We start from the raw sequence: 26,337 nt of genomic DNA, 5'->3' as shown, positions 1-26,337 counted from the left end.
CTTTTGACCAATAAACCATAATCATGGTTTGGGTTTAGATTGTCTATTATTATTTATTTATTTTAAGCATTAGTCTGTATGTCACCTAATGATACAAATGTAAGTATTTGCATAAGAAAAATTCCTGCAAGAGAATTGACATCTTCAGGTATGGCAATACGATATGAATTTTATTTATACAGTCGAATGAATGCAAAATGGTGCACATCATGCACGTTGTCTAAATGCATGAATTATATTTCATTATATATTTACCTCAGTTGATCAGTTTAAACACTTGCCATTCATTTTAAAGTATGCAGCACTAGTACACAGTGTGGTCTCAGGTTCACGCAGCATCACGTCATTTGCGTCAGAATGCGCAGATCTGTGACATCATCATCATTGACCACAGTGCTCTTATTATGAAACTAGGAACTTAAATAATTTACAACAAATCCTACATAATTTAACTTTAATCTATAACTATGCGAAATTATAATGCTAACTCAAATGTATAACCCACTATAAACATACTAAATTTAATCAAGCGTGGGTGAACGAATTACCCATACAAGAAGTCTATCAATACTAACGTTGTTTGTTACCCATCTAATATGGACTACAGTTAAATGTAAGACCATCATCCATGCAGCAAATCTCTTGATCACCAAACCTGCTTTAATCATCTCGGGTTTAACCGATCATATAAGGAAAACTGACAGGATCACATGAAGAGTTCGCTTGCTTGGTTGATGGTCGTCTGGTTGTTCGCGATGTGTGAAGTAATCTACTAAAGCAGGCATTAAACCTTTAAAATAAAAGTCCCGTTGCAATGATTTACAACGACCGCTAGAGGGCAGTCACGTGATACTTACTGATGAATGCAGAGTTAACAGAACGAGAGCGTATTGTTTTTCTCCTTTTCTCTCCGTCGTTCTAAATATACATTTGTTAATGTTTAAAAACTATATATTCTGATTTATATCCGTTTTTAAAAAGAATTTATATCACAGTCATTTAGCAGTCAGTTTATTTTATCCAGTGACTTACAAATGAAAAATAAGTGTAAGACCGAACAATATTAGCGCCACAAAATATATTTAATTTCGAGAGTAAATCACAGTACAAACGCAAACTGATCGTTTTATTTATAAAATACTTAATTCAATGTATTGATCATATTGATTTGGTGTAGTGCTTTTTAAAATATAGATCATTCCAAAATGTAAGGGGAGGGGGATAATTATGATTATAATTAAGAATAGCTATCTAGTTTAGTATTGTGAGATGAAAGCCCGTCCCATGTTGAGCGATGTGGTGATAAGAAGCATCCTATTGACATCTGAAGTTATAGGGTGAAGTTTTGAGATGATGGGATATTTTTGAGCTACTGGACCTCAAAAAGACCATTGTGTGGTTGGAGAGTGGAGACACAATGTTTAGTGCAACAAAATAACAATCACTCAATCACATAACAAAAGTCACTCTTTTTTGCTTTTCTGCTTTGATCTAAAACAGCAACGCATTATGAAGAGTTTGCTCAGTTTAAAGAAGACGTAGAGGACTGCAGTCAGGATAGTGAAAAGAAAAGCGAACACGTCCAGACAGTGGTACTGGTACCAGGTAAGGTTGTGTGCTTCTACACGCAGGTGTTTGGCACCTTTATTGCGCACAACGAACTCAATCCAGAACACCGCCTCATCCAACGGCTTCATTGGTCTGTCATGATGAATCCTGGACAGACGCATTGCATTCTCTTTATACCTGCGGAGATGAAGACGGAGAGTGTAATATGTCTGTGTAGTGCAATGGAGAACATACGGTAGACTGAAAGAGTCAGATATGATACGAGTGACTCACGAGGAGTTGTTAATGACGGCATTGAGTCCATCCACCAGCTCCTGCGGCTGCATGGTCTTTATATTGTCTATAACAACAGCAGCGCCCTTGGCCTTCATATGAGCTAAATTATCTGGCTGGTCACCAAACATGGGGATCCCGAGCATTGGAACAGCGTGATATATGGCCTCATATATGCCATTAGTGCCTCCATGAGTGATAAACGCTCTGGTTTTAGGGTGGCCTGAATCAGGAGACAAATATGGATAAACAAACAAGGAAAAAGCAAAAGTCGTTGGGACAGTTTACATGAAGCAAACTCCAAATTACACAACCAGACTCAAAAAGAACAATTTAGACAACTCAAATAATAAATTGTTGTATAGCCTACTGAATAATTAACGGAAGGGCTAAAAAAAAGAATGACAGAATCTTTTTTTATAAACCTTCCGCTGGCCTAATTTACTCCCATTGTTACCTTTAGTGTCTTTTTTTAATTATATTTTTTAAGCAGGAATGACTAGCCTATTTTAAAATAAAAGTTGCATACAATCACAAATTATAATACAAACCCAATAAATCATTCTGAGGGATCCACTTATAGGTTCTGGTGTTTTCACCGAGAGTATCTGGCTTCTCTCCACCGTATCGCCATAAGACCTGCAACACACACACACACACACACACACACGTGCAAAACCACACACTCAACTGATCAGTGATGATGACAGAGAGATTAAAAATAAACAATACCTAAGTATTACCTATAAGTAAATGTGAATATTCACATTGAATTGTGCAAAATTAAACTCATTCCAATCAGAGAGGCAGTGCTTATGTGTTCATGATATTTGGATATTAAAGGTGCTATGTGGAGTTTTTCTACTAAAATGAATCCATTTTTTATTACCTGTGTGTGAAGGGGTTGTAATCTCACAATAAAATGATCCACTTTGTGGGTTTTGCTAGTACCTCTGAAAGCAAGTATTCCTATTTCTATGTGAAGTCTCCGGGTCGGATTTGCCGCGAAATCCAGTGACGTGACTGAGACCTGCATGCGCGCTCCCGAGCCTCTCGCCTCGTCAGTCAAGTCATCTTCATTTATATAGAGCTTTTAACAATGTAGACAAGTAGCTGCTTTACAGAGATAAACGTATAATTTAAGGTAACAGAGATTGTTTTGGCTTTATAGCGGTTCTTGAATAATGTTATTTTCCAGCTAAAGTTAGTTTTGATTGATTCACTTCCGTCGAAAGGATCATTAGTTATTAAATAAGGGGCCGCTAAGACGACACCGTTCTCTCTACACAGACTTTAAATGTGAACCTGTGAGAAACGCTGATGGCGCTCACGTGCGCATCAAGAATTAATTCTATAGTTATGTGCGTTTGAATATATGTGCGCATGTTTGTAATTCTCTACAAACCAAGCCTAAATAAACTATTTGTCCTGCCTATAAATTTGATACAGAATTTTATTTTATTTTATCACTACGGGGTAGATACGCAAATTTTCCACAATACTTTATCTGTAGAGTGGTAAAGGGATCCTCCATAGGGAGAGGCTTAGTTGGCACTTCAGCACTGCGTTGACATCGGGTCCAGGCGAAGGTCCTTCGTCAGATCTGGATACGGCCTGGATCCGGCAGGCTGCAGGAAAACCTCGGGATAAACAAAGACACTAAAATTAGCGTAGATGCCATTCTTCTTATGATGTAACGAGTACATCAGGATTTAAGGGAAGTGTTCCCAGTTCCGGCTGACCTATGTGAATGCTAGGTCATAGAGATGTGTCTTTAATCTAGCTTTGAACTGACAGAGTGTGTCTGCTTCCCGGACAATGGTAGGAAGACTGTTCCAAAGTTTTGGTGCTAAATAGGAAAAGGATCTACCGCCAGCAGTCGATTTTGATATTCTAGGTATTATTAACTGGCCGGAATTTTGAGTGCCTCATCTACTGACTTTGCACTCAACAGCGACGACACTGCAACTTTATGACATGAAGTCTGCTAATACTAAGAAACGACCAGTTCAACACAGACTACAACACAAAACTCCACATAATAAAAAAAATTTTTAAAAAGCACACGCACGAGCACTCGCTTGTAAACGTATTGGTTGCAATCTGAAACATCACCGCTAGATGCCGCTGAAAACTCCACATAGCCCCTTTAAGGGTGTAAGAACGGTCAGTTACCTTCTGTGGGATCTGGGCCAGTGCAGAGGCGATCCTGTTGCTCATCTCTTTGGGAATTTTGTCTATCAAAGATCCCAGAGTGAAGACCACAATCCCATCATCCCCTGAGCTCTGTACAAACTCCTCCATGTCCTACACAAAACAAAACAAAAACATCCTTAACTTGTGCGGTGAAAAAGTGATTTTTTACATATTTCTACAATATCTTAAATATGCTACCACAGGTAGCCTGGGAAAACCCAGACCACTTCCGGCAAATTTAGATTTGCTCTACAAGTGGGTCTGGCAAAGAGCCCATTGAAACCCATTTCCAATCCGTCGAAATCGCGGCACCAATCAGAAACGTTGGGGCGGGCTTTACACGATGACGACAGAGCAGCGACGGTGACGCAGATTTTGTACATTACAGAGATGGATGCCGCCGTGGAACATCACTCGTTCGAATCAGCTATCACGTCTGTTTCAAGCGATTTGAAATTGTCATTTACAAAAACGGCAAAAGTCGTCAGAGTAACAAGATGTGAGCAGACATAAACAATACTATAATTTCAGAGCGACGGAGAAACATCTGAGACTCTCAGCAATGCTGATGTTTCTCCGTCGCTCTGATTGGTTTTAGATCTATCCAATTGCGCCCAGAGCCCTTTGAGCGACGACCGTTGTGACGCCCCTGTAGAAATGAATTGTCTATGGAGCTTTGCCAGACCCTAACTCAGTTACAACTGAGAGTGGTCTGGGTTTTCCCAGGCTATGCCACAGGTACAATTCACCGCAGTTTCCAGGTAAAATAATGGCGCTGCTAAAAGCGATTGTTTTTCCTCACAAATGTCAGGCAAACAACAACACAACGTGACCAGCGCAGTCCGGTTCAAGTCATTTCTTTTTAGTAAATCAAAAACATAAAGCACTACCAGTGTAGTTGGATTACTTCTTATGAACCGGTTCTTTTAATGTATAGTTTAGAAATATTCAGTTTACTTGAACTGAATCCATTCAGACTGGTCAATGAGTCATCAGTCATCATTTGACTCACTGAACTGCAAGTTATTTTCAGTAAAATAATAACTCCTCTTGGACTTATGATTCAAATCATATGGACCCTGTTTGTTTTAAGAAGTTCAGATCTCCTATCTTCTTAACAGCAAATGAGGTAGAATCTTTAAAAAGACAGATGCACCTTGGGTAAAGGCTTGGCAGGGGTGCAGTGAAGCCCTCCAATGTATTTGAAGTTGGGCAGGAATGGCCGTGGAAACTCAAAATCCCAGTAGGTTCTGATCAACCAGATATCAGCTTTACCCATCATCTCACAATAGGAAGTGGGCCGTCCTGAAAAGAGGAGTGCTTAATAGCTTTACACAAACGTTTTTGGACACTGTGTATTTAAGACATGCTTCACACATCTTGCCGCAGAAAAATGTAAGTATGACATCATGACAAAACTGATTTGTTGATGGTACAAGAAGTCCTAAACCCTTCATTTGGTGACTATCAGCATGTCTAAATGGAAATGTGTCCCTTACATTCTTTACATGCTAGATGTGATGATGGCAAATGTATGCACTGTGGACTGAAAATTATTTCTAATAAGTCACCTTCCTGTATCTCAGATAGTTGAGCATTGGCGCTTGTAACGCCAAGGTCATGGGTTCGATTCCCAGGGAAAGCAAGAATTGATTTGTATGTAAATGTGTTCCTTGAAATGCAATGTAAGTCGCTTTGGATAAAAGCATCTGCCAAATGCATGAATGTAAATATCTCTTTCAGAGAGTTTGATGAAGTTCAAGTTAAGCTCTATCAACATCATTTGTAACATGCCACATGTTGATTACCCTTGAAAATACTTTTCTTAGAGAAAGAAAATAACCTCTTTAACTCACCTAAATATTCACTGTAATAGTTGTCAACTTTTTTCCAAACAACAATGGCAAAAGCATCTTGAGAAAGGTAGAACAGCATATTGAGGATTCGCTCGGTGAAGCTCATCTTGTCTGTGAGTTTACTCATGGCTCCAGGAACATATGATGGTGGAGCTGGTATCTGACCACACAACCGCTCTGCAACATGAGCCAGGGAGAATCGGAACGTGTAAACCAAGGGAATGTCCAGTTCTTCAGCCACAATCTCGCTGCACTGGTAGATCGGATCTGACAAAACAACGTCAAACTTTCCATTCCGCAATTTGTCCATCAACTTCAAAATGCCGTCACAGTGTGCCAGAGACATAGCCTGATGTTTGGACGCAAAGTCGTAAAATTTCATTTGAATCTGGAGCAAGTTTAACTGATCCATCTCAAACACTGAGAAATGCAGAAATTCATCAACGAAGTTTCGCATCTCCTGCGCATCCATGGACACGTTAAAGGGCTGGTAGGAGAAGCGATCCGATTCTTCGGCTTTCATGTAGAGAGAGGCATCCGGTACCAGCACTGTGACATCGTGTCCCCTGTCAATCAATGTCTCCAACACAATCTTCAGATTGATCCAGTGACTGCCCTCAGTATACCACACTAAAACATTCCCACACTTTCCAGTTCCAAATACAGTGAGCAGAGAAAGAAAACAGACCGTGAGTCTCATGATTGCCAGTGATAAGATCGTGAGATCTTTAGTCTCTTGCCTCATGTGCTGGACTGTCTGGTATAATTATTAACATAGTATATAGATTTTCACAAGTCATGAATCATAAATCAACAAGCTCATAAATCAACAGGGTAAAAGGTAGAGAGGCCAAAGTGAAAGGTAAAGCAGATTCATACACGTAGCTTTAAAGGGGTCATAAACTGAGAAATCAAAATTTCCTTGAGCTTTTGACATTTCAGAATCATATTATAAGAATATCCTGTAAGTTTGAGAACTGAAAACTTCATTGTTAGACAAAAAAACAGCTTCTATTGTAACCTAGCTCAGCGAACAACTCGTGAAATATGCCTCTTTATGACATAATAGTGCAACGAAAGACGGCCTCGGTAGAAAAAAAACACGCCTACTTCATTATATCAACTTTGGCCCCGCCCACTGGCGTGTTAGTGAGATGGATCACTCCATTAAAACAACATTATCTTCCAAGGATCCTAATGCTAAGATTGTGCTTATTTATTTTCAACAATGTGAATGTCTCAGTTGATCATTATGTATTTGTAATCAGTACATTTCACAGTGGATTATCTAAATCAGTCACAATTTCGGCGCAGGCTTTGCAAACAGACTTTTACGAAATGGACTCGACAGTAATGCCACAACATGTAAGTAATTGTTCATTCTAATGCCGGGTCTGTGAGTCTGTGACCAGCGATTTCGGATATATAATGAATCATGCACAGTCAGAGGTTCTTTGCCTATGTGTCAGTAAACCAAACCAGTGACTAAACGGTCAACTTTACATTGTTTCTCTTAGTAGGATGAAAATAATCTGTTATTTAAACTGTGATTAAATTATATATAGAAAGCGATCAAAGAACGCTCCCTTTACAATAGCTGGAGCTGTCAATCAAACGTGCAAGTTTATCGGTGACTGAGCTCTGGACTCATGCCAAAACTACCGTTATAAAAAAGTCCCTTTTATCTATAGTCTTTGTTTATAATCAACGAATATCGTATTAACATTGTGTTTGGACTGTTAGTTCTGATGAAAGCAATGGTTAGTGTGCAGAAATCGAGTTGCAATGACGAGATCACTGCATTCATACGCTCAACATGTCTGTGATCGGCTTCATGCTCATTACTGCAACCTTTCATGCCACAGTCTAAATATAATGCTATAATCAACACTTTTAGCTAACCTTGAGAGCTGTAATAGTAAAAACATGCTAAAGGGTTTTGAGAGAGTTCAACATGTAATACTAGTTACTTCATATGCAAAGATGTTAGCCAATCACAGAAGTGGGCGTTTACATTGAAGTCTCACAGCAGACACACGTTGAGAGCGTTCAAATCAGAGTAGGAAAAATGCCTTTTATTTCTAAATTATGAAAAAAAATGATGTAAACATCATACTAAACACTATAAGTGCACCCCAGGAAAAATTATAAAACAAAAGAGCAATGCATTATCTGGCTGGTCACCAAACATGGGGATCCCGAGCATTGGAACAGCGTGATATATGGCCTCATATATGCCATTAGTGCCTCCATGAGTGATAAATGCTCTGGTTTTGGGGTGGCCTGAATCAGGAGACACACACAGAAGATTGTGTTGTTTGGTAAAAGGTAACAAACCTCAGTAGGGGGCGCTAGAGTTTCATTCAAATGACTTTGCCATTAAACTGAATGTAGTATTATTCAGTTAGTTAGCAGTAAATGTCAAAAAACTGTTTAACATTAGATCTTCTAATTGTTGCTTTATTTTTCTTAAAATAAAATAAAATAAATACACAATCACAAATTATCATTCTGAGGGAACCATTCATATATTCTGGTGTTTTCACCAAGAGTATCTGGCTTGTCTTCAGTGTATCGCCATAAGACCTGCAAATAAAAAACTAAAAAACATACAGAAGCACACTCGCAACTGATGTGTGTATGAAGACAATGAGATTTTAGAGAACCACAAGCTGACCTGGATGGACTGATATTAAATGTAGTGCATGTCAAAGTTTCTACTTTTTCCTCCTCGACAAATGTGACCGAAACGTTTGCCATTTTTTTTCAGTAAAGTATTGATTTTATTTTGCACTTGATGACTTCTTCTTTGGTAGAGTGTGTGGACTCTCTTGAAGTGTTAAAGAATGAAATACGTAAAAGAAGAATGTAAGGATGGTAAAATAACCTTCTGTGTGAACTGGGTCAGTGCAGAGGCGATCGTATTGCTCCTCTCTCTCTGGTTATATTGTTTCCCATGGACCCCAGAGTGAAGACCACAATCCCATCATCCCCTGAGCTCTGTACAAACTCCTCTAGATCCTACACACACAAAAACAATTTTTTTTTAATATCAAGTACTACTTAGGCATTACTGGGAGGTAACTGATTACATGTAATCTGGATTACATAATCAAATTCCAAAATGTAAGTACTTGCAATTAGATTATATTACATTTTAAAATACTCGTAATCAGACTACAGTTACTTTATTGATAACATGATTAAATATTATTCACATAATGGAAGTAAATCATTCATAATTTATTGATTGTCCCTAATTATTATTTTTCACGTTTTAAATTTTCCTTTGCAAAAAAGCATATCGCTTATATACATTCAGAAAGTCTTCTAGTTTAGTGAAGTTGCACACAGACTTGTTATAAGTAACTAGTTATAAAGCTATAATTACATGGAAAATTTAGCATTTTAAACTAAGCATTTACTTCATTTTTTTTAGGATTAGTTTTATGTATCTTTCAAAAACCCCATTATCCCCAACTCTGTCTTTCTGCGTTTGAAACACTGATTGAGTGATTACATGAGAGACATGATACGGATTTCGGTATATTGCACTGTATCTTTCAACAAATAGTTTGATGTTCATTCATGTTAATTTCGTTCTGTAACGTAGTAAAGAAATTGATCGTGTTCACTCGCTCTCCGCTTAGCTTGAACTCGGGCGCTACAGTGATCTCTCTCTATTTATTGTTTGAATTATATGATAAAATAGACAGAATCTGAACGCTGAGACTTTGTTGCATCTCAGAAGTAACAAAGCACAAAGCTTATTGCGATTTATTGGACAAACATTCATGATGAAACCTGAAAAGTGAGGCACATTCCCTGTTCAACTTTCTCTTCATAAATAAATAATGCATAATCTAGCCTATATGCTTGTCCTGTACGTGAATAAAAATGAAAATGTGAGCCAAAACAGAGCCTTTTAAATGGCTTATTATCATTAAAATGTAAACATTAAAATGACCGGTAATAACCGATTTTGATGGAATTTTTACGTCAAAATGACTGACAATGCGGAAGTCTATCGCGACTATGTTATTACTATTCCTGTCAGGTTTTCCACATTTTTTTCCTGGTTTGATGATTCAAAGCATGTGTCTCATGAATTTCAGATTTTAAGCTGGTAGAATCTTTAAAAAGACAGATGCACCTTGGGTAAAGGCTTGGCAGGGGTGCAGTGAAGCCCTCCAGTGAATTTGAAGTTGGGCAGGAATGCCAAAATCCCAGTAGGTTCTGACCATCATCTCACAATAGGAAGTGGGCCGTCCTGAAATGAAAGATTTTAAAAAACAAAATGAGTATAATAATTTTTTACCCTGCATCTTATTCAACTCACCAAAATATTCAGTGTAAAATCATTTTTTTTCTACAGACTAATGGCCAAAGCATCTTGAGAAAGGTAGAACAGCATATTGAGGATTCGCTCGGTGAAGCTCATCTTGTCTGTGAGTTTACTCATGGCTCCAGGAACATATGATGGTGGAGCTGGTATCTGACCACACTTGCGCTCTACAGTGTGATCGATGGAGAATCGCAGCGTGTAAACCAAGGGAATGTCCAGCTTTTCAGCTAATATCTCACTGCATGGGAAGAGCGGATCAGCCAGCATGACGTCAAACTTCCCATGCTGCAATTTGTCCATGAACACAAGTCTTGATCTTTGGAGACAAGCTGGTAGAATCTGATATGAATTTGCAGCAAGTTTAACTGATCAATCTCATACATTGAGAAATGTAAAAATCCTCAAAGGAGTCTTGCATGTCCTGCACAGAAGACTTGGACACACTGAAGGGCTGGTAGGAGAAGCGATCCGATTCATTGACATGCATGAAGGCATCCGGCACCAGCACTGTGACATCGTGTCCCCTGTCAATCAATGTTTCCAACACGATCTTCAGATTGATCCAGTGACTGTCCTCAGTATACCACACTAAAATATTCCCACATTCTGCAGGGCTGAGCACAGTGAGTAAGAAAAGAAAACCGACGATGAATCTCATGATTGCCAGCGACAGTGTGATCACTCAGTGTCCCGCTACCAGGCACGGTATAATTATCAACCTAGAAGAGCAACGTCATGGTTGAGATATATCCATAAGCTGTTCAGGAAAAAGGTATTGATGCATCTTAAAATATTTTGAGGTAAAATTATTTAATTTCAATTGATTTGTTTATTTAACAGGGACGATGCAGAATAACATTGCTACAATTTCAAGCAGCCGAGGCTCTCCACACTCTTCTAGGCTGAGGCTAATTTGCAGCCCCAGTCTCTTCTTAGGCTTTGAAAAATAAGAAGAACCAGCTAAGACTGTGTACAACCATCAATGTTCACTTTTGTTTGAACCATTGTTTTTTTTTAAGTTTCTTTAAAAAAAAATCCTGATTAGTTGCAGCTCTTGTAGTGCTTCCCTAACTACTCCTGTTTGAATATTAATTGGAATGATATCTGGACCAAGATAGTTTATTAATTTAAAAACCATTTTATCCAGAGACAAATTTATAAAATTTTCAAAACTAAGCAAACTATATTTTTGTAAAATATTACTATGATGACACCTAATTGATTTCAGTTACAATTTATTTTAAGGCGTCCGTGTTACAGTGTAAGTATACACTTAAGTACAGAGTAATAATAATTATACGTGTATTTAGGTTTTGGTAGAGGGTTAGTTGCATGTAATTATGCACAAATTTATAGTTATTACTATAGTAACTACATGTAACGTGTAATAAGGACTGTAATATTACAGTGTTACCTTGATTTCTTGTCTGAAATTTTTTGTTAATTTGTGAATATGTAGTTGACATGAAATTTCAAGTAGGGAAAGATTGTTTCATAATTATAGATGAAAGTTTAGAAAAACATAGTATTTTCCTGCTTCCTTGTTTTGTTCGCATTTCCCCGACCCGACGAATCACACTTTCACATTTATGGCCCGAAATAGTACCTGAGCAGAGCACCCTCCCAAAAAAAACATGTGAAGTTTTTCAAAATAAAAGCAGTCAGTCAGAGTTCTCCAGTAACCACCAGGGACAGAAATGTTTAGTAATGAATAACCAAAACTTGAGCACAATTATGCATTCTTATAAAATATAATTCTTATTTTAATGTATCATTTAATATTTTAATCTTATTTTTTATTTATTTTGTACTTATTTATATTTTTATATTATTTATTAATAATATGAATATATTATTAAAAAAATTATATCATAATTATAAATTATCATAAATTATATCATAAAAAAATTAATATATTCACAAATAAAAATTATCTACTGTATCTATCTATCTATCTGAACAGATTTTAAAGCACTAGATATCATTGCCGACTTAGAAATGATAACTTGGAATCATTCAGTAAATTGAAACGGAACATCAAACTCACACAGAAATATGCACCACGTTGCTAGGAGACGCATGGCAAATGAAAACAACGTGTTCTCAATCAGCTCAAAATATGATATCCTCCGACTGGCTGGATTTATAGTCTGAAGCTAAAAAAATTGCAGTATGACTGTAGAATGCATGATTTTCTGCAAAATATGTCAACACTAACTGCCCAGAATGGTAAAAGTAAAAAAGGTTTCACTTGGAAACAATTTTACCCAGAAATTGCTAGTAAATATTACACATAATTGCAAAAAAACACATTGAATTAAATATGACAATATGACATTTTCTTTTAAAACATAATCCACTAATTAAATAATAAATTAAAGATTTTTTTTTTTTGAGTCTGAACGTGTATTCCATCCTTAACGCATTACACTGTGATGTGACAACATATCCATCAATAACATCTACAATATTACAATGCCAAACAATTTCGAGCCTTCTCCGCAGAATTAGTTTCGGAGGTTTTACGTTTCCCCAAATCCCAAATGTTCCAACTCTTCTTCCTCAGTGAGTTACAGCATGATGCTTTTTGAAGTATAGATTTGCCTAATCAGATTACAGATCATTGGATTGTCAGTGTGCCATAAAAAAAAAGTGCTCTAGAGGAGAGAGAGCCGCTGTCCAGCCAACAATAGTGTCTCTCCAGCCAGCAATGCACCTGCCTGCTCTCTAACCAGCTCTCCTGTCTCACACAGATAACACTTTCTACCCTCGCTTCCATGCGTGCCTTATTTTATTTTTTTAAGGGGTGGGGGGTGCAAATATAAGGATTTATGACCCCTCCAGCCCTTTTTTTTTTTTTTTGGGAGCGGGGGCTCAGACAGTGGGAAAAATTTAGCATGCAGCATGTGAATTGGTTTAGACGTATAAAGAGATCAGGGCTAATCGGTTGGCACCAGAGACACTTCTGCATTCAGCCTTCTTTCGGGGAGGGCAACGGAGCGCGGGAGTGAATGCATGTGAGAGGGGGAGGGAGGGAGAAGCCCATGATCTGCTCCATTGTGATAACAGATTTAGGCAGAGTGTGGGGTTCCGATAAGGAAAAGCACACTCAATAGAAGATTAGCCGCATACTTGGAGTAGAACAGTGAAGGAGAGGAGGACACTTGGAAAGAAGAGGAGACGTGGGATGTATTAGTCATGCTGAAACGGATTCTGTTTATTATTTATTATTAATAATTACTCTCTTTTCATCGTTTAAAAAATTTGCTTTAAATATCGGTTGCTGCGTTATAGAGCTCGAGTCTAATCGCAGCAGATTTATCAGTTTAAACATAGCACTGCACAATATATTGATGTGAGGAGTCTTAGATATGCATCGTCCAATTTATTTATATAGCGCTTTTCACAATATGCATCGTTTCAAAGCAGCTTCACAGAAAATCATTATGCTTTATAATATCTTACAATCTTCATGCCTTAAAGTCGCATTTAGCATTCAGATTAGAGCTGGGCGATAATATAGTTTATTTTGTGACGATACAAGCAATCAATCAGTTTATATCAACCTATGGGAGTATACTGTGTGTATGCAGATAAAGTTTGTACTTGTATATACAACTTTGTATAAAAAGCTGGGCGATAATATACAGGTGAAACTCGAAAAATTAGAATATCGTGCAAAAGTTAATTTATTTCAGTAATTCAACTTAAAAGGTGAAACTAATATATTATATAGACTCATTACATGCTAAATGAAATATTTCAACCCTTTATTTGTTATAATTTTGATGATTATGGTTTATAGCTTATGAAGCTTATCAAAATTAGAATATTGTGAAAAGGTTTTCATAAGCTGTAAGCCAATCATCAAAATTATAACAAATAAAGGCTTGAAATATCTCACTTTGCATGTAATGAGTCTATATAATATATTAGTTTCACCCTTTAAGTTGAATTACTGAAATAAATTAACTTTTACACGATATTAAAAATTTTCGAGTTTGCATTTTGTGTAAAAAATCAAGCAGTTTAGTTATAGTATAGCCTATCACCCCACATGTGTGTGTACTGTATGTGTGTGGATAAAGTTGGACATACTTACAGTCTATATCCAACTTTATATAAAGAGCTGGGCGATAATATGATTACAGCTGTTGAGATTTGCTATATAGTATATATATGCTTTATGCGAGTATGCAAAAATAAAATTTGGATATAGCCTGTTCCCCACTTTATATATAGAGCTGTGCAGTAAATTAATAGTTTATATGCTTGGTATATATTCAGAAAATTGTTAGTAGATATTCAAAGTTATGATGCATGATGTGTGTTGTTTGAACATTAGATCTAAGACAGAAGGGTTCGTTTAAATAAGCATTAGCAACTCGCACTCGCCAGATGAGCTTTGCTTTCCCGTGTTTGGTTTTAGGATCACAAAGTTTCCTTTTTTTGTGTTTGCGGTTGTGATTGTGTGTTGTGTTAAATGGTGATTAGTACAGAGGGCAGTCAGCTGCTGATGTCAGACGGGTAAAGAGGTATGAACAGCTGCCCATAAACTCACTCTTCCTCTGTGATGATGATGATTCCAACAAGGCTAAATGGGATTTGACAGAATATTTTTTACATTTAGGGTCAAATGTGGCCTTTTGACAAAAGTGATCTGAACATAAATGATGGATATGCTCATTTGCAGTGTTACATGCATTTAATGAATGTCACTAAGTAAGGGTCAGATCATATTTCACCCCAAAAATCAGAAGAAAAAGAAAATTTGCATCGTGAAAATCGAGCCTTTTTACCTCCTGGCTTAAACAAAAAATGTATCCCCCAAAAAATATGAATTATTATAATGCTAAAAACCTTATTCTTATACTGTAAGAAATCCTGAGAATTTTAAAATGTTCACTTTTTTTTAATTAAAAAATTATAATGTGAATAAATTACATTCAAAACAACATATTACTATTGACATTGAGATTAAGTGCTTAATTGGCATAAAAATATCAAAATGCAAAATAAAAAAAGAATGGTCCTAAACTAGACTATTTTCTTCATGCAAAACATAATTTCTTGCTTTTGTTCTCCTGGTTTTGTGGTGAAATACGACTTGGATGTGTTCTTTACGCGTCTTATGAGATTCGGCCAGTTACTACACGTTTGAAATAGTCTTTCTTCTGCGTCATCTGTGTATATGAATCCTTTTTTATCAGTCTTGTTGTCACATGTCTAATTAAAATAAGATCCATTTTCTGTACCGATGTTCGATTGTAACGCAAACATACACCCGACTGGTCACTGACGAGTGTGGATTTTGACTCCAAGATGACCTCTGGCCTCGGACCAAAAGTTAAGCTGTGTCTACAATCCGCTCTCTCATGTGGCTTGGACACTTCCAGAGGTCATCGCTATGGTCACACCGCTCTTAAACTGCCACTGCAGTGAACAATTATCTGACCACAACATAAGAGCCAATCAGAGTCTTCAGAGCAGACCGATACATGCTCACATAAACTGGTTAGGACGAAACCACTTTCAACTGATGATATTTTAGTGAATTCGAAGAATGTTGGAATAAGCCTTTCCACTTATTTTTATTATCAAATCGACTAATAAATGAATACAATAAATACTCATTTTTAAGTAACGCAATTGTTTGATTCATGAGGAAAAAAACATTCTACAATTTTTAATAATGAATGCACAAAAATAATCTTTGGCAAAACATATTTTGTATTTGTGAATGCAGAGTAGTTTAAACAATAACATTTTCCATTTAATAAATTACAATTTAATGTACAACTAGTTGCATGTGCTGAATCCATTCATAGCATAAATATTAAATAAACACATTAAATACAATCAAATAAATTAACATTTGAAATCTGAGCTTGTTACGGGCTTCAATCTCAAACAAAACATTCTTGAGTTTTTAGGAGATTAAATTATATAAATACTAAAAAGTATTGGGGAGATGCTTCCAAAGTGCATTCTTGACGATGCTTATGTTGTTCAGGGTTTCCGCTCGATTACGCACGACGGCAATTTTAAAGTACTGGTGAATAAAGTGTCTCTGGGGGTTTCCACAGATCATTCATTTCCAAACAGCATGAGTGATTGTGATGTCATAATGAACATGAACATTCCGAGTTCCGGAAATCCACTCCAGCTTTGTCTCTCCATGGCGATGGAACTTTCAAAAAATGTCACAGTCACAGAATCCTCTCACAGAATGCTCACGCTCACTCGGCTCAGAAGCGCAGGTTGGTTCGGCTCTACCACGCTTCTGAGCCGTCGCAGCTGGACCCGGGCGATGGCGGGTCGGTGTCGCTGGTCCAGGTGCGGTCGGTGCGCAGGTTCTGCATGTTCCCCGTGAGCAGCGTGAGGAGTGCGGCTTGCGAGTGAGTCGACGGCTCTCCGCCCTGGCTCTCCAGCAGAGTCACCAGGAAGTTGATGTAGCGCATGGCCAGCCGCAGGATCTCGTTCTTGCTGAGCTTTTTCTCAGGCGGGTGCGTGGGAATGAGTTTCCGCAGCTCCGCGAAGGCTGTGTTGACATTATGTTGGCGCCAGCGCTCGCGTGTGTTGGTGAAAACCTTCCTGGTCATGATACTGCGGTACTTCTGGAAAAAAAAAACGGACGGTCATGCCATTGTCTGAATATTATATATTGGTGGAATAATTCATATAACTCTGTTACAAACAAACGATATCTTACCACTTTCCGTTGTCTTGAAGCTCTATGAACGTTGGGGCATCAGGAACAAATTTTCTGGCATGAAAAATCCACAAATAGTCCCGACGGCAGGTGAAAGCAGCAGTGTTTAGGAAAGATAAAACGCTGTCAGGTAATAAGCCCACATCCGTCCTCTCACTCTCACTGAACCCTTGAACAAACTCCTCAAGACGGAAAACAGGGTGAAGGAGAGAGAGGATGTGAGGGAGGGGTGGGGTTTGGCTTGTGCTTCTTGTTTTTATAGTCCTGCTGCTGTGTGACGTCTCAGGGTGTGAGCGGGGGGGGGCGATTTTTACATCTGCCATTAATGCGTTTAAATTGATTAACATAATGCATCATGTTTCCATTCACAGCTATAGCATTCGGGGGCTAAATCCAGCTTTTGACCAACTGAACATGTAAAACGAAATGCCGTCGAGTGTTTAAACCAAGCAGGGTTCAATAATATAAAGCTTTTGTCTCATGCATCATATCCTGGACTTAAGCTTGACTTCACAGCAGTGTCAAAAACTCTTTATTCTATTCTCCTATCTTTGTCCTACTCTTTTGTTTTTACATTGTTAAATGTTTCAATTATGTGCATTATATTACTTTATAATTTATATTTAATCTCGAATTCACCGCAGTTTCAAAACTAGATTAAATACTAAACACAATTAATATTAAATTACATAAAAATAATTCTATTTTAAGATATTTAACTTTATAATTCATCTATTTAAATTAAATTTTCAAAGGCAAAAAGAAATACTAAATACTTCACACTGCCAGTCACTTATAAAGAGCTTTATAAAGCTTTATATATCATTTATAAAGAGCTTGGTTATATAAACAGGTTAGACTAATTAAAAGGAAGTTATAATGCATAAGATTGTATTTTACCAAAAAAAGTCACTGTGCTTCTAAATAGTTTTGACAAATATTTTCGTTTTTGCATGTTCTCATTTTAAACCACAGAGTAATATCCAATATAATAATATTTCCCTCTCTTTAAATGTCAGCTTATAAATCTTCACAATGCATATCTTTTCTAATAGCACTTCTCGAATGGAACTAAATGACGTGAACGAACCAGCATATACCATTTTTATTGATGTGAGTTTAAGTTTATTCATTATTATTATCTTAAACACTTCCACATTCACCCCATCGGGCAACAACAGAAACCACGAACTATTCAAAGCAGACTTATAGCCTATGAGCTCTAACAAATACGTGGCCGTTGTACAAAATGTGTTTCTCTCTATTGTTGGGATGCTGGACGTCCACCTGCTAACAGATCTATTACAGCGACTCTTTCCAATAGTGAAGTGACATCATAATGAAAACCTTCCTCTGATTGGACAACACCGTGCCAAAAATAAAAACACAGCATATTCACCCTGACAGAGAAATAATATGGGTTTTGTCTGAATGATGGTAATCTTGTTTAGCATGTCCTGGGGCTTCACATAAATTACACTAGGTTATGACAGAGGCAAGCTTGTGGATCAGCACATTCTTTGGGGCCAAGGTCTCCGAAGCCCCCTCTCGCTCTCTCTCGCACTCTCAACCTCCCTTCAGATCAAAAGCTGGTGTCTCGCTGCAGCAATTGTTGCGTTAAAAGTCTCTCTGAGAATTGTGGGGGATTTGCATAATGGGATTATGGAGGGATTAGGAGTCAGGCAGAGGACGGACACAGTTAGAACGGAGTTGAATTCACGACTCCATTCATACAGACTCGACCGCTCAACACTCGCTTGCACCTGCAGAGCTGCCTTTCAGATCGCCCAAACTTCAACAACACGCAAACCTGTCTGCAAGAAAACTGTCAAACTTTACACACACCTGAGCTCCGGGTTCTCGTGGCGTATCGCAGTCGTTTCTCCAGCAATGCAACTAATGAAGACTTCTGCTGCACAGATGTTTCTCCTGCAAAAACACTCCAGAAATCTCTCAGATTCGCTCCAAAGTCTGTAATCAAAAGTTATAGTTGTCATTATGAATTCAAATATTTCTCATCAAATTGTTAAAATGGTCAAAGATGTGCGATCCAAATGAACTCTCAAATGTGTCTTTTTTATTTAGCTTCAAGAAATTCTAAGACAAAGCTGGTATTTACATGAATTAAATGTAACTGAGAACTCAATTCTCATGAAATAAAAGAGAAAAAGAGCAAATTATGAGAAACAATTTTGCTTTAAAAATAAATATAAAATAATAATATATAAACATCACACACATTTAATTAAATATAAACATTTTAGTAAATGTTAACCTATATTAACTATATTGAAATTCTATTAATTTTATAATTCATATTTTTACATTTTTAATTTCAGCCACACACACACACACACACATTTATATACTGTATATATATATATATATATATATATACACACACACACACACACACATATATTTTTATTTTAAATATAAATAATGTAAACCAAAAAAGTATATACACACACTTTTTAGTATTTATTATTTAGATTTAAACTATATATTTTAAATATATAGTATATTATATTATTTGTGTGTGTGTATGTATATATATATATATATATATATATAACATGGGTGGAAAAGGGAAAAAAATAGTCACTTAGCAACAAAAAAAAGTAAAATAAAATAAAGCAAGTAACTTACTGTAGTGTTTGTGGTTTGTTCAGACGGCCTCAGAAAGGACCTATTAAAGGTAGGAACCTTTCCCAACGGTTCCTATTTGAGCATTTAGTACATTGTTGACAATGCAGTAAGAGTGACAATTGATTTGAGCTAATGCTTGCAATGAAGAGTGGTTAAAAAGGGTCAGATTTGAACAGCATGCCCTGTTCTCACAGCTTTTTTTCCATCTGAAAGAGCGCTGTGATTACGGTCACATTACTGACGTGTTTATTTAAAGCGCGGTGTTTTACTGCCTTACACTGGACACACGTCTTCCCCCAGTGTCCGAGAACTGTGGTTTTATTTGCTTTTGTTTGTGTAGGCAGACGTGGCAGTTCAGATGGTGTTTGGGAGTTATTTATGGAGGCTGTTTGGTGTTTTACAGAGGCTGAGACTAACGGGGGGTGCAGAGAGAGAGACAGAGAGAGTGAAAGGGAGCGTGATGGAGAGAGGAAAATGCCCTATGGGAGTGTGTTTTCTCGAGCTCATTCCTGCGAGGGGCTGCAGTCTGACTGCTGGCGCGCTGAGATAAGCCCCCCCGACCCCCATCACTCTCACTCTCTTCCTCCTCCTCTCAACGTGCGCTGCTTTCTCTCGCCTCTGACTGTCAGCGATAAGAAGATTGTCCTGTAATTGAATGACTATCTTTCTATCACGCTCATTTAAGAAAATAGCGAGGGGCTGGAAACGTGTATGGTGTGGGAGATAAATTAATGGCCACTGTCAACACAGTCGCCAATCAACATCCAGACCGGTAATTTAGAAAATGTTTTTTTTTTAACGCCAATCAATTCAGCTTCACATGCCAAATTATTTATTCAGTTCCAGAACAGTACACAAATACGTAGCCGAAGCGTGACCTCCTCTAAATAAGCCGGAGTAACGTGTAGCAAGAAATGTACGCCGTTGCTTGTTTGTCAATAACGTGCCACATTTGAATTACTCTTGCATCCGAATGCAGATGCATGATTCTTCACACCTGCTTCTGTGTACATACTATAAAGCTAACAGATGCATGTGTGCTCACGCTCACTCTCAACTGTAGGTTAAAGGTCAGTAGATAAAGGAGCCACGTAATACTGGCTGCGGTCTTGTAATTAGAGGGAAAAAACAACAAGGCACTAAATACTTTTTAGCAATCAGCGATCAAACCCTCTGCTGTGTCCGGCGTACATTTAAAAAGAAAAATTAATAAAAAAAACACACACACAAACCCTGCAATTATAAAACAGGGTTCGCACATTTTGACTAGTAAATTTCAATGACTTTTCTAGCTGTTCATTATTATTTTTTTGTATACGATTTCTGTAAGATATTTAAAAAATGTTACAGAACTTACATTATTAGTAGTAGTCATTAATAATCATATATTCAAAAAAAATTTATAGTTGACCATTAGAAGAAATATTAGAAAAAATACAAAGTTAGTTGACAAATTAATCAACTAAAAAAGTTCATGCCTTTTTAAAAAAAAATTAATTTCCATGATATTTCCAGGCTTTTCCTTCTTCTTCTAATGACTCTGGGATTCATTGTAAAATCAATCAATGAAAAAATACATAAAATAAATGTAATTTAAACAAAAAAATCTCCAATTGTAAAAAAATTACTAACTTTACTAACAGCTTGCGGCCATTTTTTAAACCATTTTTGCGGCTGATATTATTGCATTTTGTAGTAGTTTTCCTTTCAGACGCAAAATTTATGAGGAAAGTATTTAAATGAATCACACATGGTGGTTACTAAGGTTTGTGCTAGTCAATTTACTGATGTTTGCGCCATTATTTATGCCCAAAAAAAGCACGTCTTAAACCAGATGCCTATGTGGTAGATTGTTTTGGTCATTATGGAAATGATCCGGCTGCGCATCGTCAGTAGATCACGTGCAGAACTTTCTTTGGGAAGCTTTTTGGGAATTGCACTTTTGCGCTAATTTGCCCTGTTTAATAAATCTGTCCCTGAATCTAATAAAAATCTACAATTGTAATGAATTTAATAATTTATTTAAATAAAAATGTAAATTTATAATATATAAATGAAAAAAAAAAAAAATGATATTGTAATTTTAGTTAACTGTTCTCTGAACCAAGAATACTATAAATACACCTAGAGGATGATAGGTTCATCTTTAATATGAACAATATCTACAATATTAAAATATATGTACATATGTCCATACGAACATATGGATGAACTGTATTAATTTCACATTATATTCTACATAAAAACTAAATATACATATGAACATGAGAAAATTCTGAAATTTCGAGTGATAAACTGAAGAGAAAGAAGCAAAACTGTCTCAGAAAAATCTCAGTCTGGTCTGTCCGTCATTCCTGCCTGGAACTCGCTCGTATAGCAGTTTTCCTCTCTTGCCGTGTGGAGGAACTGCGAATAAACACACAGACAGAAAATAATGGAGCAAAACTCTCCTGTCCTCTGGACACCAGTTCTTTTGTGGTGGATTTCGGTTTAAATTTTCACATGACATTCTGTCATAATTTCTTCACTATCATGTCGTTCCAAAACTGTATAACCTTCTTTCTTCTTTGGAACACAAAATATATTTAGAAAAATGTCTGTTTTTCGACCATACAGTGAAAGGCAATGGGATCTACAGGCTTATTAATTCATTTAGAAAATATGATTCACAAATGCATAAGCTAATTCACAAAAAAAAGTTGAGATATTTACAAACAGCAATTCACAAACTCATAACCCAATTCATATCGACAAAATACGGTTTTAAAATGCACAATCCCAAATGTAAAGCACAATTCCTAAATACGCAAATATGTGCACATTTCTGAATCTTTTGTATTTTGTGAATATAAATTAGGTTGTTTTTGTGAATGTAAAGTAGCTTATGCATTTGTTAATCATGTTTTCTGAATTAATTAACTAAGTGAATATTTTAGCTCCATAGATCTAATGCTGTTAAAATTATATATTTTTTGTGTTCCACAGAAGGAAGGAAGTCATTCATGTTACGATTCACACATTCAAAGCACAATTTCATAAATAAGCAAGTATGTATGCACATTTCTAAATGTTTTGTATTTTGCCAATATGATTTAGATTATGAATTTGTGAATTGCTGTTTGCAAATACATACACACTTTTTGTTAAATGTAAATGAGCTTATTGAGACCATTTTAGCTCCATAGATCTAATGTTGTTCAAAATATATTTGTGTTCCGCAGAAGAAAGGAAGTCATACAGGTTAGCAATGTGTGTTGCTGCATGCATGCGTGTGTGTGTGTGTGTGTGTGTGTGTACCACTGTGGGCGTCTTCTCCTCCTCGCCTCTTCCTCTCCTCTCCGGTCCTGCGAGGCGGATCGTTCTCAGGTGAGCTCCGGTGAGTCTGACCCTGCGGCCTAAAGCTGAATGCACACGCAGTGTTCCTGTACCCCAGCACTTCAGGAGTGGGCAGAGGAGCCAGGGGAACACGGGCAGACCCTCGGGGAACAGCTCGGCCTGGCACTAGATTTGGGTTTTGAATGAATCCTTCACCCTGCGGCTGCCAGACGCTCGCTGTAGCTGAAGCTTGGCTGAACGGACTTGGCAAAAAGGGGTTGAATGAGTGAGTTGAATCTGGAAGAGATAATTCGTTTTTTCTCCATGTTTCCTCTCCTGTTCTTCTGTTATGACCTGCTAATGTGATAAAGAAACAATTAAAATTATTGCTCTGAAAAAAAATATTTACTAATTTTTACTTGTCAAAAGGGTCCAAAATTAGTGTTAGTCCATAGCCACATCTACCAACAGCTACACACCATATATATTTACAACTGGGCAGTAAACTGTGACGTGAGTCTCTCTGTATAGTGACATGCTTTGAATTTGTAATCTGCATTTAACCCATTCAAGTTAGTGCACACACTAGGATCAGTGAGTAGTGAACACTACAAACTGTGGACACACACACTCGGAGCAGTGGGCAGCCATTCTCAGGGTTCTTCCAGGTTTCAGTAAGTAAAATTTAAGACATTTTAAGACCATAAAGATTTAAATTTAAGACCTACATGACACATTAACCTGCAAATAACAAATAAAATTAGCATCATTATGCACTTTTTGCAACATAAAAAAGAGTGTTAAAAGAGTGTCTTGCAACATGTTATCTACTAACATGTACAAGTTCAAATAAAGTTGACAAAAAAGGTTTTATAAACAGATAAACCAGCTTTTAAATATTTTTTTATAAAAAAGAATGAGTCAAAAAAAGAGAAATTACACACATTTACAATGCACATTAGCTTATCTTTTCTTATTAATAGTAAAATTCGGTCCGATTTTCCCGTGGCGTCTGTCGTTGCTATGCAAACATGCACTGCGCTCTCCATAACGACAAAGTAGTTTTAATTCTGAAAAGTCCAATCAGGCCACGAGCTACTGGTAGATATGACCCCTGCTCTAGAGCTCTGCTTTGTAGGCTACGATTCTTTTTTGCTACTTTGTAATGACTTTCTGCGGCCAGCGTTTCTGGAAATGAACTAGGGGAAAACCTTTTTTTAGACCTGACTAAATTAAATATAAGACCTCGGATGAAATTCTGGCTGTTTTTAAGACGTTTTAAGGCCTTAAATTTAAAGTTCAGAATTTTTTACTTTTTAAGACCCCGCAGGAACCCTGATTTTGCTGTGGCGCCTGGAGAGTGCCTGGGCTCAGTCGTTTCCAGTGGGTATTGAGAATCGAACCCGCAACCTTCGGGTTACTCTCTAACCATTAGGCCACGACTGCCCCCGACTGATAAAGATAAACTATATTTAGCATTGTCATTATTGAAATAAGAGTATAAGCAATTAAGTACAAATCAATCAATATTTATCTATATATTGTGGCACCGTGAGATAGTGTGTCATAGAAGGAAGGTATGTGCCGTCTAGGTGGTTGCAGCACGCGTAGTATGTCCAGTATGACAGCCTGATCAAAAATTATGTCACACAATTTAGCATTTTTCATTGCGTTATCACAAATAAAACAATTAATTCCAAACACAGCTATGCAATATAATTACAAAATCGTAACAAATTTAGTTACGGTATTAACATTTGTTTCATATACTATTCAGACATTAATTTTAAATATTTATTTATTTATAGTCTTATCATCAATTTATCATTCATTTTCATAAACTTTCTATAAATCTTATGAATTTAGTTATAAACATTTATATATTTAGACATTAATTTTAAAAATATGTTTAAAATCGTATCTTTATTTTTAGAATTTATTTTCATAAATAAATAAATAATAGTTGTAATGACCAAAGCATTCTTTTCTCACATTTGGTGCTTGGCAAGTATTCATTTTGTATCCTGTCTGTAAGGTTTAAGCTAATTTGTCTTCTCTAAACACTAAGACTGACCAATCAACTGGCTACGTGGCGTCTTATTCTCCAGATGTAACGTCTCAAGATCCTGAGTCCAGAGAGGCAGATGAGGATGAGGAGGGTGAGCTGGGCTGTTTATGTGTGAGAAGGGTGTATTCTCACTCTTCATGGTGGCCTTTTTCACTTTAGACTCAGCTGTAATATCACTGAAAAGCTGCGGAAAAACAAAGAGAGTGTGAAAAAAGCCATGTTTACTTTTACATATTTGTATGCAAATGTTGGGATATTGCATTAAAAAAAAACTGGTTGGAAACAAAAAGCAGTTTAAAGCATAAAACACATATGCGCTCAATCTTTTTATCTAAAAAGAAAACATGCACATAAACTACGATGGGGACCCATTTAACAAATAAATTCCTTTTATGCAAAACAAAAAACATGTGACTTTGCCTTAACAGAGGATGTGATTAATTAAACTGGACTAACCAGTTGATCAATCTCATCGCAGAGAATCTTAAATGTTGGTTTGGTCATTTTGAAATACCTGATCCAAAGTCTGTCATAAATGTATTTGGTATAATAACCACCCAGATGCATCTTACAAGATTGTGTTCCAAAACACCAGGCATCCGCCTCCAAATACAAGATAACATGACAGTGTTTTTTTCCGTTTCATCTGCAGTGCGCTCTGAGGCAGAAGTAATTTATGATGTACAAATAAGAGCCACAGTGGCTTCTAGGGGTGGTTAATCTGTCTGATTTCCCGATTCGATTCGATTACGATTATTGAAGTCCCGATTCGATTACAGTCGATTTTCGATTATTAACGATTCTCGATTATTGATTTTCGATTATTAACGATTCTCGATTCTCGATTATTGATTTTCCATTTCACAACAGTAAATTCACTACAGTAAAAATCACAACAATAACAAATTATAACAAACTTCAACATATTCTGAATCTCTATTAACATAAAATACGGATGTCCACGCATCACATTTAACAGCTATCCTACCCGCTTTCTTGAGTGATTCCATGACTTCGGTTTTGGTCTTGTTGTAGAGTGTGGGGATCGCTGTGTCTGTAAAATATCTCCGAGATGGGACGTTGTATCTCGGCTCCAAAGTGTGCAACATAGCGCGAAAGCCCTGGTTCTCAACGACTGGATGCAAATCCTAGGCAATAAAAGTTGCGATTGATTGTGTAATGCGCTTTGCCCTTTCCGAGCCGGGTGGAAGCTTTGACAATATTGTTTTCACGCTTCAGAGTTCCGTCTTTTGCGTTCCGTCAATATTACGTTATTATCGATTTTCAAAAAAAAAAAAAAAAAAAAAAAAAAATTTTTTTTTTTTTTTGAAAATCGATTTTTGGCATTTGCGAA

General features: G+C 36.8%; 3 protein-coding genes and 1 pseudogene across 5 annotated transcripts in view; all 4 read right to left on the bottom strand.

Annotated features, from left to right (window-relative positions):
* Nucleotides 1-1,001: 1,001 nt before the first annotated feature.
* On the bottom strand, nucleotides 1,002-6,916 carry LOC306996283 (UDP-glucuronosyltransferase 2C1-like). The gene is made up of 6 exons (XM_079608617.1): nucleotides 5,895-6,916; nucleotides 5,195-5,343; nucleotides 4,018-4,149; nucleotides 2,394-2,481; nucleotides 1,843-2,065; nucleotides 1,002-1,746 (listed from the first exon to the last, which is right to left on the bottom strand). The coding sequence occupies exons 1-6, from the start codon at nucleotides 6,637-6,639 to the stop codon at nucleotides 1,464-1,466; spliced, it is 1,620 nt and encodes a 539-aa protein (XP_079464743.1). The 5' UTR covers nucleotides 6,640-6,916; the 3' UTR covers nucleotides 1,002-1,463.
* A 142-nt stretch (nucleotides 6,917-7,058) lies between these two features.
* LOC306994779 (UDP-glucuronosyltransferase 2A2-like) lies at nucleotides 7,059-11,647 on the bottom strand (annotated as a pseudogene). Its single transcript, XR_013800736.1, has 3 exons — nucleotides 10,213-11,647; nucleotides 10,048-10,164; nucleotides 7,059-8,915 (listed from the first exon to the last, which is right to left on the bottom strand). The product of XR_013800736.1 is annotated as a UDP-glucuronosyltransferase 2A2-like (transcript).
* A 3,564-nt stretch (nucleotides 11,648-15,211) lies between these two features.
* Nucleotides 15,212-17,194, bottom strand: tal2 (T-cell acute lymphocytic leukemia 2). Its single transcript, XM_079608618.1, has 2 exons — nucleotides 16,952-17,194; nucleotides 15,212-16,856 (listed from the first exon to the last, which is right to left on the bottom strand). The coding sequence occupies exon 2, from the start codon at nucleotides 16,839-16,841 to the stop codon at nucleotides 16,512-16,514; it is 330 nt and encodes a 109-aa protein (XP_079464744.1). The 5' UTR covers nucleotides 16,842-16,856; nucleotides 16,952-17,194; the 3' UTR covers nucleotides 15,212-16,511.
* Nucleotides 17,195-17,362: 168 nt separating this feature from the next.
* The window catches only part of shoc1 (shortage in chiasmata 1), a 30,829-nt gene continuing 21,854 nt past the window's right edge, over nucleotides 17,363-26,337 (bottom strand). The window contains exons 27-30 of one of the 2 annotated variants that reach the window (XR_013797042.1): nucleotides 24,990-25,167; nucleotides 22,898-23,272; nucleotides 19,601-22,006; nucleotides 17,363-18,922 (exon numbers count right to left, since the gene is read on the bottom strand). Coding sequence is in view for 1 of the 2 variants with exons in the window: in XM_079608615.1 (XP_079464741.1) it covers nucleotides 21,921-22,006; nucleotides 22,898-23,272; nucleotides 24,990-25,167 (639 nt within the window). In the remaining variant the exon portion in view is untranslated. Of the gene's footprint in view, nucleotides 18,923-19,533; nucleotides 22,007-22,897; nucleotides 23,273-24,989; nucleotides 25,168-26,337 lie in introns of those variants that run through there. The other variant, XM_079608615.1, reaches the window with a different exon arrangement.

The sequence above is a fragment of the Phoxinus phoxinus genome (assembly GCF_949152265.1).
Source record: "Phoxinus phoxinus genome assembly, chromosome: 3".
Taxonomy (NCBI): domain Eukaryota; kingdom Metazoa; phylum Chordata; class Actinopteri; order Cypriniformes; family Leuciscidae; genus Phoxinus; species Phoxinus phoxinus.
The sequence above is the reverse complement of the archived record's forward strand: the minus strand, read 5'-3'. Positions and strand labels throughout refer to the sequence as shown.